Here is a 14408-nt window from a genome sequence, read left to right as displayed (position 1 = left end):
CACTCCCCCCTAGTGGGATGGGGGAGCAAATTAGAAGGGTAAAAGTGAGAAAACTCATGGGTTGAGATAAAGACAGTGTATGTAATAAGTAAAGCAAAAGCCGTGTATGCAACCAAAGCAAAACCCAGCCAAACCCAGCACAGAAATAAATTTTGGAGTTTCAGGTCCTTAATATGGAAACTAAGTTACTCTGCTTGTTATGTCAGTAAAGTGCACTAGTTTCAAAGTACAATCAAATTTTCTCAAGGTTTTCCCCTCAGATTTTAATAAAGTGTGAAATCCCTGCAGATCAATTTCTATTCCTTGTAATTTCTAAGACATATATTTTTCATATTTAGTTACAGGAGAATAAAATAATGTGCAGTAACATAGATAATTTCTTTTGTCTACAGACTGTAGAAATTCATAAGCAGTACATCTGTTCTGTTACACTGCTGTGTTCTCACGTGGTACTCACACCACTTAGCATCTTACTCCATACACAAATGGTGCAGCACACTCTAAACGGTTTAAACTTTTAAAGGGAATACCATTGAGATCATGGTTAATAACAGCTAAGAAATAAAGCAAATAATGTAAAAATACTAGCTCTGATCTCCAAATGAATTGAACAATGTAATTTTTAAAATTCATATGGAAATCTGACTTAAACAGTGGAGTAGCTATTAAACTGCAGGTTCTACAGTAGTCTGGAAAGGAAAAATTGTTATATATCCACATTTTCAGTATGAGCTCACAACCACAATCAAAATCAAACAAGCATATCAGTTTGGACTTCTACCTGAGCAGTAAAAGCTGCCTCCTTGAGAAGATGCTTATATCATTATTTTGAACCTATTGATGCAGCCAGCAGGAATTTACTCAGTTACAGAAATTGGGTGTTCCTTCTTCAAAGTGAGGCATTGTCCCAGTCAAATACCACCATCCTTTTCACTGGCTTGATAAAAACAAGCAACATTCAAAACTTCAGAAAGATACTGATATTTACTAAAAATATTACTGGCATAGTTTCTTACCGACACAATTGCTGTGATGTTAGCAGGCTTCCCCGTCCTTTCAATTACAAGGCGTATAACAGTTGTACTTGTTTCATTAACTACAAATTCTGTTTGTCCACTGAACTTCACTTCTGTTTCTCCAGATGTGAAATGAATGAGCAATGCTAAAAACAAATAAACTAATAAAGAAGCAGAGGGCATCCCTACAGAAAAAGAAAAGAATAATTAAAAATAAATTGTCAATCTAAAATACATAAAACATTCCCAGCTGACCTTACCAATCCAGCCAACCATTCTTAACCCTTCAAATACTGTGATTATCTTGTGAGCTTCAGAAATGAGATGAAAACATGCATAGGTCTCAGCTATAATTAAGTCAGACAATGTAATTATCAGCTACATCTAATTCTATTTTCATAATTTTAATCTAGTGATTTTCTAGACAGTATTTACCAACTTTTTTTCCAGGGGAGGAATAAGTAACTTCTTAAAAAAAAAAATAAAACAATGACATTGCCACAAATGTTTTCATTTTCAAACAAATAATTAGCTCAAATGTTGACAGTTCTATTTCCACTTTATTAGCTCTCTTGATTCTCTTTAGAAATAATCGTGAATTGGCATGAAGGGTGAAGGGTTGGATGTTTGTAGTCATCTCATAGACCATCTTCTGACACCTTATGGACCATGAAGTGTTCTTAAACATTTGTATATTTACAAGAGATTCTTTTCACTGCTTCACTTATCCCATGATTCTTTCATGTTTTCTTGTCATGGAGAATCACTGTGGCACATTTTAATGCCACTGTAACCTTTGTTCAGACAGACCTCTATTTCTATTTATTTCTGCACAATGTCTCGTTTTCTTTTCTGTTAGGATAAGACAACTTAAAGCTAAGGTGGCTTACTTCTCTTACATCAGAGTCCAGTTACGTAATGTAAAATACAAGTTTAAGTTCCAGTGAAGTCATCAGGTGCCGATACTGTGAAAAACGCATTTTTAAGAGGCTGTGCACAACAATTGGAAGCAGCTGCTGTGTTATGGAGAGGGTCATATTGTACAGTGCTGACCAGAACTGAGAACTTGGATGCTGGATGGAGCATATTTCTGTTATAAGGATCTGAGCAGTTTTTGAACAAACCAGGAGAACAAAGTTGTGCTCTATACACCAAAAAGCATTATGGCATGTATTTTTAATGGAATTAGTTCTTTCAGCAAGTTTCTTTTAATCTGCAGTCACTATTTTATAATGTTACTTTTTTAAATTTCTGTACAAAAGGTACAAACAATATTTGTGTAATTGCACATGTAAATGAAATGTCACTTTGCTTAAAATTATGCTTCCAAGTGCTATGCTTACCAGACAAATCTAGTCAGTGATGGTTGGATAAACTGTGCAGAACATATTACATCAATATCCGCATATCAATAATATTTAAGTTCAGTCATGTTTGCAAAGCACTTGTTTTCATTATTTATGAGTGACAGTAAATGAATATTTAGTCATAAATGATACATGAAACAGAAAATGTCATGTGTAAATTGAAACATATTTTTGTAAAGTGTGTGCCAAATTTGTAATCAGAGTACACTTGAGGTCCAGTGCAGATCTGAGTGGTTTATGTATGCAGTCAGGTAGCTTTAATCTTGCACTGAACGGAGAATAAGATAGCTTTCAGACCACTAAAATTAACACAGATTCAGAAAGACTTCAAGACTTTGATTCACCTTACAATCAATTCTATCTGGGCAAGGGTTAATTTTATGTTGTGAGGATGTGAAATAAGCTGCTTTCAGGCAAGTTAAAGAACAAAAATTATCCACAGACATGACATATTAACTAACTGTAAGTTGGAAGTGCAATCAAGAAAACTATCAGCGTCTTTCAGAATTTCAAAACTCCTACAATCAAAGGCTGGTGAGATGACAGAATTAGCCCATTTTAATTACTTATAACAAAAAATTCTCCTACCTGTCCTGAACATCACAGAGGGAACAGGCCAGCAATGAAAGTAAGTGCAAAAAATCAGGACTAACCATTTTCCCTATGAAAACAACTATCCATTTTACAACCTACTTGAACAGTGTTTTATTATTTCCAGCAAAAATGTCACACAGTAAAATAATTTTCCTGCAGAACTTCACATTGATATAAGCTTTTATTAACCATGAACACAGTCCTTCAAGATATACATGGCTCTTACTGAGAATTCAGTGCGTAACAGACTTTCAGGAACAAGGCTTGATTCCTACATTTCTATCTATTTAGTAATTCTAGTGTAGAAAAAGTTTACAGCAGGAGGCAAAGATAAATATATATACATAAAATCCCTGGGATTTAAAATTGTCAGCATTTCCAAAGTTGACTGTATTAACTTGCAAGATGTTTTTGTTGTTTTTATGTGGAACTGCTCTGAAAAATACAAACCTTCAAGCTGGACAGAGAACAGTCATCTAACCTTTTAAACTCTGAGACAATTACACTGTCTGCAGATGCAGGCATCATCCATACTAAACTGAGGAATTCGTTGACCTTTTAGCTTCAGCTGTTACCTTGTCATAGACTTCGCAAATATCTTCCCACGGTACATGCTTCTAGTAAATAATACTGAAAACATGATCCTTGAGGGCAAGATTACAAAGTTTAGAATTACTTGAATTCTATTACTTCTACTAGAGAGCATTCTAAAACTATAGGATTACTCCTGTGGAACAAGAGAGGTTTCACAATCATACCATCAATTATTTAGCTGGTGTGTATTCTTCCTTGTTACATTATTTGTACTAAGATTTACTTTGCACGGCCTGCCAAAAGTAGTTTTTACTCTGTTTATATAAACTCAACTCTGAAAATCATGATTAGTTTTAAGAATTGATGTAATATAGTAAAAATAACATAAATCAAGACTTGGAGAATGCAGAACAAATTTATTCAAATAGCTGAAAAGATATTAACAGTAGGTAACAGTATTTTACTTTACTAAATATGAACTCACTCTGTACACAAAAGTCCTACATAAATCTATATGGGAACAAAGTTTGTTCCATATTAACTGAATTGCATAAAGTTCAGCAGAAGCCTTTGCAAGATCAGGGAGTAAAAGATGACTCTTCCCCACCTCCGTCACCCCAGTGTATCACAGGTGAGTTTATTTTTTTTATTTTTTTTTTTAAATGGAGCTGAAACTCTAGTCCTTGTTTACTGCTAAATTTTGGTAAACTATGGGTTTGATTCATTAAATACTTGCACTGCTTCAGCTAAATATTATTGAGTTCAGTTCTCTCAATCCAGGATATTCAGTCAGACTTTAAAATAGATTAATGAGTCAAAATAATGTAAATGTTCTTGAAACAACAACAACAAGCAATGGACTATTATACATCTTTAGAGTATGTACAAGCCAGTGGACCAACTATTCTGTTACTGTGTTCTGAGTAAAGCCATTTCAAATAATGATTTGTAGTATCAGCGTTAATTAAAGCAATGCTACACACTGAGGCCTAGATTGTAAGGGCTTTACAATAAAAGTTTCTGGTATCAAAACAAAAGAAAGTACCTCTCAAAAAGTTATCTAGACATTTTAATGATATTAAAGAATCTTAAAAGTCTAAAAATAACATTCTTCAACCACGTAATTAAAAAAAAGTAATCTACCTCAGAATTCTTAGTCATGATCCCTAACATTTTCTTTTAGTCTGCGCTTTATGGCGCTTTCTGAAGCACATTTGTGTTCCCCCAAAACACAGAATCCTACTGTAGAACCCAGTAGAGCATACACTGATTCCACACTGCAATTTCCACAGTAATGTCACAAATTATGTGAGGAATACCATTTCAACCTATTGCCCAGTTGGAGCCAAGGAGAGGTAGGCTTATGAGACTGGTGTTTCTCGTTACTGATGAATCACCAGGATTAGCTTACTTTTTCTGCTCAGTGTCTGGAACAAATTTCAGATGAAGATTTTAAGGTTTATAAAGAATGAGTGGTCTTTTCAGCAGACTTATATAAAGAATGAGAAGTCTTTTCTGCAGATTTTTACACTGGCTTCTGTGCTTAATAAATCAAAACCCTTAAGAATGAAAAGATCTCCTGGCTGTTTTCATTGAAGGGTAACGGCACCTATGGACTAGGGCACATGGAGAGATCAAGAAGGGAAATGAAAAGGCTGCGAAAGATTCCAAATCTGAAATGAACTGAGCGTAAAATGCCAGATATGGAATGGAGAACGGCAAAAGAAAGGGGAGCTCACTAACAAAGAAGCAGATGGAAGGACGGATTAGGTACCCTATACCTCAGACTTGCCATTGCTGCTCGGGAGAAGAAACAAGCAGGTATGCTAAGCAGCACCTCTTCCACCCAGCAGCTACAACTTGATTACCACCGCTCATCTTCACACCACTCACCATAGACTTCTGAAGTCCACGGACACAGTGCAGCAGAGCAAGTGCAAAGCCTGGTGCACTTTTCACTGCCTGTCCTTGTCTACTCCCCGTGATTACAAATACCCAGCCAAGTAGAACATTCAAAAACTGGCACGCCTAGTACTTTGCATTGAGTACAGCATTACAGCTATCAATGGTTGCCAGAGAGAAGTCTATTCACAGCTGAGATGTCAGCACCCAGCAGCATCTTTGGCTGAATACAATGGGAGAGAGATACATGTGCTCTTTCATATGTAAAGAGGAGATTCTCTGTAGTACACAGAAACAGCACAGAGCAAGAAGTTTCACAAGGTCATTGGCCTTGCTGCACCTGTTGTAGAAACATATTAAAAACCTGCATATTTTCAGCATTTTTATTTTAGGCATTCTCAGAACCACTGAAATTTACAACAGTATTGGAGAACAAGCTAGGAAAGCATCAGGAATTATAAAACCTTCCATTTACTAAACTTCTTTCTATGTTGTCATGACCCCAAATTATGAGAGAAGTATTTTATTTCAGACTGGGGTTTCCTTTGCCTCAAAGTTCCCACAGTTCACACGTATGCAAAGGCAGACACAACAGCTGTGTCTGCAAAACCTAGCATTTGGATAGCGGGTGTTACCCAAGTCTGCTCTGCGGGTTGCTGTTTCTTTTTTGGTTTGGGCTTTTTTGTTTAGATGTGGGATAAGTAATTCTCTCACTCTAATATAGATGGGAAAAAGAGAGTGTTCTAAAGGTACTATTTCAAAATAATATTTCCCTATATCCCTTTTTTGCCTTCAACCTGCTTAAGGTGGATAAAGCATGAGAATTATAGTAAGTCACAACATGTACTGCTTTGTCTGCACCCCTGGACTGCAATAATAGTTGCAGCATTTGGGGCAAGAGCCTGTCTCACTACTTTCCATGCACGTTATTCAGTGTCACTGGATGCTTTTGCTTACAATTCTTCTCTAGGGCTTCCTGTCATCCTCTTCACTACAAAGACATTCCAGGTACCTGCCCATCATCCCCCTTCTTATTAGTAACATTGCAAAGTGCTAGCCAAAGCACAAATACAAACTACTAGGGGCTGATAATCCCTTGATCACCTTTCACTGTCCTGAAGTTTTTGGGCTCAGCTGCTTACTTACCTACTCACTACTGCTGCTGTGACAGAACAATACCACAGCACAACCTCAGGTGCTAAGGAGATTTATCTCCATTTGAGATTAATGATGCTGATTCTCCTGACCATTTGCCTTCTAACAGTTACAATATTTAAAAAAAAAAAAATATTATCTATGACCTTATGTATCACTGGGAATGGCCAATTTAATGTAACCTGAACAACATCTCCGTATGAAAATTCTTGCTCATGCAGTTATGTTCCCTTGAAAAAGGCACACACCCTTCAACATAGATATCTTATCTCAAGTATGAAAAGATGCTTAAGCTGCCTGCCATTGCATCTATATTTCCTAGTCAGAAAGGTAAATCTGTCATCATAGCCAGAAACCAATACTGAAAGTGGCAAATCTGCAACCGAAGGCCAAGACAGAGGCCTGATGAGAAATCCAAATCACTTCATCCAGTTATTAGAGGTCACTGAGAGGTAAAAATTGCAGCAAGCCCAGAGTACCCCTTCGAAGCTTTGTGGCAGCTTCTTTTCCCTTCCTCAGAAGAATTTGAGTGGATCTAAACTATATCCTTAAATTTTAAGTTCTAAAGCATGTAATCATCACTGGAGAACCACCAAGTTTTCTCTCTTAAGCCAGGTAATGCTAAAGGCTTTCTGAGGTAACTGCCTGGTCTGCCTGTTCTCATTCTAAGCAGGGAATAAAGGGCAAAACTCTCAGGCAGTGCTGAATCCACTATGTCTGTTTGCTAGCAGCAAGCAGAGAGAACACAAGCCTCTTCCACAAACATTTGCTGTTACCTTATAATTTGCTGGTCAAACAGAGAACTAGACAATAACTTTGACTAGCTGTAAGATCCAGATTATTTTTACCCAGAGTACCTCCAGTGAAATGACCTGGAGATATTAAGGCTACTTTATATTTAGAACAGAGATTAGAGTCTAATGTAAACAAACTTTGGCTGAAATCTGCTAATTAACATTGTTATGAAATACACCAGTAGGAATCTGAATTTGCCCTAATTTATACTAACAAAACAACACTGATTTCACCTGCAGAACTTCTAACTTATCTCATGCAATTCATGAGAATCTATAGTTCTAATTATATACTGTAAAAAACCAAGATACTGTTTTGGAATAGTTCCACTTAGCATACAGTATAGATTTAAGCAAAAGGTAAATCTAGTTTTCAGCTCCACATTGGAAATCCTTTTCCACCTATATAGTTCTTATGAAAACAACAGACATCCTTCACTAATAGAAATTATTTTACAAGGTTTTCCAGAACCAGGGTCTAGCTTTTTACCTAGGCATTTTGCTCCAAGTAGGGCTTGAGACACTATAAGCACTCATACTCTCTCTGATGGCTTCTTGCACAAAAATGCAAGCAGATTAAAAACAAACAAACAAACAAAAAAACCCAATCCAGCATGAAAATACTTAGCACTCCCAGCTCATGCTTATTGTATAAGTAACTGTAGGACTGAGCCTACCACAGGATCAGGCTCTTACACATATGGAACCAGAAATCCAGCTGAGGAAGGTCTGCAGCCTTCAGTGAGGAACACTCGTTTATTCTGCTTCAGTAAAGATCTGAAGTTTCACAATAATTTCCATTTGTATTTCTACTTCAGAGGTTTCTTGCACATCCCCAACACTTTTACTTAACATATTTTTAGAACATGTGAGCTGAAGACAAAACTACCATAGCTTCAAATACCTAGTACTTGTCCTGAATGAAGTACTATAGCCTGAATGAATAGCATATATCAGAAAAAATAATTATGGGCTTCTGCAGTATATTGGTTATCTTTCTCATACTTAAACAAAAAATGTAACAACCTGTTTTGCAATAGTGCTTCACACATAATAATCTTGCAAGAAAAAAAATCTGTAATGTATAGAACAGTAAATTACAGCTTCATGGTGGGGATTAGAAAGCATTATTTCAGATGTACTGACAGAAGAATTATCGCTATCCACAGCGGATTCTTACAAGTTAATACGCATGTATAAACCAAACAGAATTTTAATGTGTTGCCTAATTATTAGAATAATTGTGTGAGTTATTCTTGAGTTCACAAAAGTGTATTATTAAACATGAAAATTTGTATCAACTATATATATTAAAGACATATCTCAAAACAAGCTTCATTTCTACAGTTAAATGTATTAATTTTTTTTTAGATTACAACAAAAAATGTTGGTTTATTACAGATCTGTATTTTACAAAGTCTCCCCAAGACTTCTTTCTGTGGAAGTAAAAATATATTTGTATCATTTTCAAGAAGATGATTAGCATGGGGCCCTCACTCTAATCTAAACTGTGAATTAATCATTTAAATTTGGGCAATCTGTTTTTAAATAAAACACATGATAAAGTATTTATGTGCTGAAGAGAACTCCCCAAGCAAAATTTGTTTGGGTTCAAAGACTTCTCACACTCCTTTTATCACGTATTGTGCTTCCCTTGGCTTTCTAAACCCTTTAACCTATGTCACAATTTAATAATCACTATTTAATAATTATAATCATTCCCTTATTAACTGGGTATTTCTTTTCGTTCTTCTAAGGCACCCTGTAGTTCAAGACAAGGAAATCTCTTTGTTGATTAGTTATTTAAGACCAGCAACAATAACTATGCTGGAAAGAAAGGTGCTTTGAGAGGATTACACAGAGCTAGTTCTCAACAGCACCAAGCCAAGAGCAGCAAATTACAAATCCAAGTACTTCATTGCATGTAACCAAATTGGCTGGTTGAAATGCTAATTGCCTTTCAGCAAAGCTAAAGGCAGACAGGGGACCCTGTGCTTCAGAGAATGACATGCATTTTTTACTCCACTTCTGCACCGTTGTCTTGCTGAGAATTATTCAAAATCTATTCATAAAGGTAGCTCTTTTCCTAACCTTTAAAAATGTGGGAAATTTCTAAAGCTCTGACCAATACCTCAGATCTGTTGGCCTGCCAAACCCATAACAGATGGCTGAATTAAGGCCATGTTAAATCCTTAATGAAGCAAAGCTTGAAACAATTCAGAGCAGTAACATATTGGACCAGTCCAGGATAAGTGACTGAGAAGCAGGAAGTTTCTTTTGCCATCTGAAAATGAGAATCATAACTGTAATCTAACTAATAAATTTATACTAGATACCAAATGAGAAAACCAAACAAAAATCTCTTGGTATATGAAAAGACATTGCTATGACGTTCTAGAGGAAAATCTGTCTTCAACTTGCTAAAAAATCCACAAACACAAAAGCTGCGATGAATATGGAAACCATCTCTGTTGTTTAATTTTGCCAGAGAAATTTAGCCTGTCAAATAAAGTACAACTTTATCTTAATTGCAACCTTGGTTTGGACTTACAAATTATTTCAGTACAAAGGAATTTAAACAATTTTAACTAGATTTATAAGAAATATTCATAAGCCAACATATGAAACAATGTTTTTCATATTTTAAGTTTCCAAATTCTTTCTGCAAACAGCCGCATGTTCTCATATATGGAGTAAACTCAGTCTTGAAAATGTTGATTGACACAAAGTATTCTCCAGTGAGATTATTCACTCAAAGAGTGATTTAGGCAAGTGCGGTTTTGCAGAAATAGTTTCATTTGTGATTCAATAACTTTTTTTCAGAATAAAAAAAGTTACAGTGAGTCCACTTGGAATAAGATAAATGGCCTCTAACATTGATTCCTCCTGTCAATCTTTTTTTCTAGGAAACAGTAATATAGCTCCTATTAGGTAGATATAATTCTTGAATTTCTGGAACTACAACAAAGGCCTACAATTGACAGCAATCATTCTGTAAGCTTCAATTTCATGATGGAGATGTTATACAGCATCTGAGTCTTAATACATATTGAAAGAAGTATTCAGATACTACGTATGCTTATTTCTAGTGAGGAAAAGTGTTATATTCACCATTATACCCAAGAGTGACTATACCTAAATTGGCCAGTCTTGTAGAGCTGAAACACAAGCACAGTATCTACAAACTAGTAAAACCAATCAATAGGATTACACATGTAAAACTAGTTATGTATGTGATTCTAGGAGGTCAAGGCCAAATACTCCCTGAGCAAAGAATTTCAGCATATTCTTTGTATTTTCTCTTGCCTACCTACTTTTTTTTATTTCTTAGTGAACAACTAAATTGACCCAATACCAAGAACACACAGGAAGAGGCTGGCCAAGAAAGAAAAAAATCAGAGAACAGGGTTATGCAGCAATAAAATGAAGCTAAATTGCATCAGATAACCTATCCCAAATAACAGGAAGAGTTGGACATACAGTTTACTGTTTTGATGTTTCCAAAAACATCTTAGACTAAAAAACTTCAGATGTGGTTGAGACAAATTTTAATCCTTCCTTTCTTCAAAGTGTGATGCAAGGACATACTTTTCCATCAAGTTTTCAGTGAAACATTCTAAAATTAAAGTTTTGTTAAGCTTATAGACCATTGCTACATACTTTTAAAAGTACAATAATTAATAATAAAAAGCATCGTTACCATGCTGTAATTCTGAACAACTATGGTAGCTGTGTAACAATGTCAAAGGTGATTTGTGGGTCATCAATTTTTTTCTCCCAAATTGCCATAAATTGTTTGTACCCCATGACTGAGATCCTTACAGACCTCTGCAGTGGTATTCTTCTTTAGTGGTTTACACTAAAGGTATGTGCTTTCACAGCTTCTCCAAGAGTTCAGTTTCAGTCATTATATTCATGTCTTAAGTAAAATATGCATGTAAGCATTTGCAGACTTAAGCACTCTTGTTTTTTTTAATGGAATTCCAAAAGCAAATAAAAAAAAACCTGGAAGACAGTAAGTGTAATTACAAAATTCCATGTATATTAGAGGTTTTAATAACAGGTTATGATTTAGACCTGATTCTGAAAATGTCATTCAAATAAAGCTTACAACAATTTCCAAGGGAAGTATTGCACTCTGGGTGTGAATGCATAAGGATCAATCTCATTCACTAGTATCAACTCTTTAAACCTCATCCAGTATTCTTTTTCAGCCTTAAAAATGCTGACAGCACAAATAAACTGCCCAGCACTATTTCTCACAAAAGCCAATATCATTTTTCCCATTGATTCCCATGTGACCAGGACACAGACCACAATTACAAGTTAATAAGCATGTGCTCCCATTATTGATGTTAATTAGTTCACTCAGATGCAAACTTAGTAAATACCATTGATTTCTTCAAGTAAAGCTACTAAAACACAAAAGTGTATTGGAAAGCTAGTAAAACACAAACCTGTGTGTTAGAAATCAGTAACAACATAAATATAGTAAAAACAAAAAATTGGAAATTAAAAATTGTACACCCTTCCAATACGTTAGCTTTTACATTATCAAATATTTGGCCACTTCAATACTAAGCCTAATACGCCACAAATTATTTTATTTCCTCAGGAATCTGCTTCTCCTTTCCACATGGAAACACTGAATATGTTTAGTAGGAGAAAGCTTGTTTTAGGCTTAAGGGACAGATAGACTAAAAATACTACATTCTACCTTCAGTTATTCAACTGCCCTCATGGCAGATTCTCAAAATGCTTAGTATTTAACTGAAAGACTCATTCTAGAAGATGTGTGTGAAGTATTATCAGAAAAAACACTTTCGGCTTTTATATAATGAATAAGATTTTTAAAAATCACATGTTATTTCACATCTGCACTTTAAAGCAATTATAGACTCATTAAAAAACAATGATTGATTTTTGGCAAGCAGTTCTGCATACATTTGATCTTAACTTCATCTGGGCTAGACAGAGTGAATTATGCAATGTCTTATACAGAATCAGCATATCAAAAGCAAGAAGCACGAGCAATATTTCCAATTGTACTCACTTACATGTCATATTTTAATTATTAACATGTTTAATATTAATTCCTTATCAGATGATGATTTGAAAAATTCATTCTTACTTTTCACTCACTCTCCTTTGCAATACACAATGCATACGCAACTCCTCCACTTCTTTTATTTTCACCTAATTTAAACAGTCAAATTAATGTTTTGTGCATTTTCGAGAGGTAAAAATTGCCACCTGGGACACTTCAGACTGAGTTTCATCCTTCTATGATCCCCTGAGAATAGGATTTTCCATTGGAAAGACGGTTGTCTCCACCTGCCCTGCTCTGCAGAGCAGAAAGAGGAGCTGCTGGAACAACAGAAACCTTAGCAGACTTACTATCCAGCAGCCACTCACGGGTGAGCCACACGCTCGTTGTCTGCCGCTGGTTAAACCCTCTCCCTGCTGCAACAGGTGCTGCTGGCAGAACCCTCGAGCTGGACAGTGAACATCTCTGCAGCTGATACGGGATGCTTCCAAAGCAACTACCACCTCAGAGAGACGACAAACCTACCTAGACCCGGGGACATGGACATCCGCGTCTTCTGGACTCCGCCAGCCGCCTGCACACTCTCTGTCACTCACGCATTATGCATTCCCCTCTCCTACTCCTCCCTCTGCTCCGCGCAGCGTCCAGCACTCTCCTCCCTCTCCTGACTCCTGCTGCCTTCCCACTGCTGTGGAGATAAAAGGGGGTGGGATGGAAGAGGACAAAATTTTTTCAGACACCAGCAATTGCCCCTGCGCTGCTGTAGTTGAGGTAGAGCTAGCCCCGCCAGTCACTGCCTCGGCAGTTCTTCCATTTAGCTAGGACTGCACTGTTTTATTACTGGAGGCAGCAAAACTGGCAGGTTTTATTACTGGATTATGACAGATTTTGGATTCAAGTCCTCGGCTGCACCAGGACATGCAGCTCATCTTAATTCACAGCTATTCAGTGCTTGGCAGGGAGAAACAATTTCCAATCCTAGATCAAGCATTCTGGACTCAGTAATTTCTCTAGCTAATATTGAATTCACATTTTATGGTCACCGTCATTCCAAGCAAATCCTGAGCAACGGCAGAGATATAAAGACACAAAGGCGGCACTCGGATCTTGCCAGTGTTGGCCCCCAAACTCCCCAAGTCTCCCATTTAATGGTAAACAAGTGTCAAAATTCCTACTTACCCAGTATGTGTTGATGCATATAAGCCCCCAAACATAGAAAATACTGAAATTTGAGGAATTCCACTTAGTCCCATTTACACAGTCTTCACTGTATTTCCAGAACCTGTATGGGAGCTACTAGATCTGGAAAAGTGGAAATCCTATTGCAGACGAATGCAGCAGCAGCAGCACAATTCCATGTAGCTGAATCCAGTTACATCCACTAACACCCCCACGCTCCCTGCATCTCTCGTACAAACGGAAACCATCCTATCAAATTTTTAAAAAGCATCAATTCCAACTCCAAGGAAATCCCAATACACTCCTAGTCTACAACAGTACGCAACCAACTATCAGGTACTTTGAGCTTGCTGGATCCTGTCTGGTTTTTTTTGTCCCAAATCCTCAGACTTTTCTGTCAAAACAGTACTCCTAAGTAGCTTGAAAAATCATGCCTCTGATACAACTGGGTGAAAAAGCAATGTAACAACCAACAGGCATCTAACATGGAACTTGACAGATGCATTTTTTAAAATCCCATATTGCTTATTAGTATTGAATACACAGAATCTATTGTAAATGCCTATTTTGATACATATTAGCATATAAATACTTAGAAACAAATCCAAATATAACTCTAGCCTAATTTTAGATTAGCTTTATTTCAGACAGCAGATTTACAGAAAGGGCAGAGGGAAATGTTAAGCACAAAATAGGATTCTGCCTTGAATGAAAGCAGAATGATTTTTACCTTTGCTCTAGTTTGCTGAGAAGTCATGCATTTCAAATGAGCTTCCTCTGCTTTGCTTTTAATTTATTTGGAGCATATGGAAAAAGCAAT

General features: G+C 36.4%; 1 protein-coding gene across 2 annotated transcripts in view; it reads right to left on the bottom strand.

Moving 5' to 3' along the window:
- Window positions 1-13105, bottom strand: part of ADGRV1 (adhesion G protein-coupled receptor V1) — a 296376-nt gene extending 283271 nt beyond the window's left edge. For both annotated transcript variants that reach the window (XM_069777566.1, XM_069777567.1), the window contains exons 1-2: window positions 12935-13105; window positions 1017-1201 (exon numbers count right to left, since the gene is read on the bottom strand). In XM_069777566.1, coding sequence (XP_069633667.1) covers window positions 1017-1201; window positions 12935-12956 — 207 coding nt within the window. In that variant the 5' untranslated portion in view covers window positions 12957-13105. The remainder of the gene's footprint in view (window positions 1-1016; window positions 1202-12934) is intronic.
- Between the last annotated feature and the right edge of the window lie 1303 nt (window positions 13106-14408).

The sequence above is a fragment of the Haliaeetus albicilla genome, chromosome Z (assembly GCF_947461875.1).
Source record: "Haliaeetus albicilla chromosome Z, bHalAlb1.1, whole genome shotgun sequence".
Taxonomy (NCBI): domain Eukaryota; kingdom Metazoa; phylum Chordata; class Aves; order Accipitriformes; family Accipitridae; genus Haliaeetus; species Haliaeetus albicilla.
This window is presented reverse-complemented; position numbering and strand designations above follow the sequence as displayed.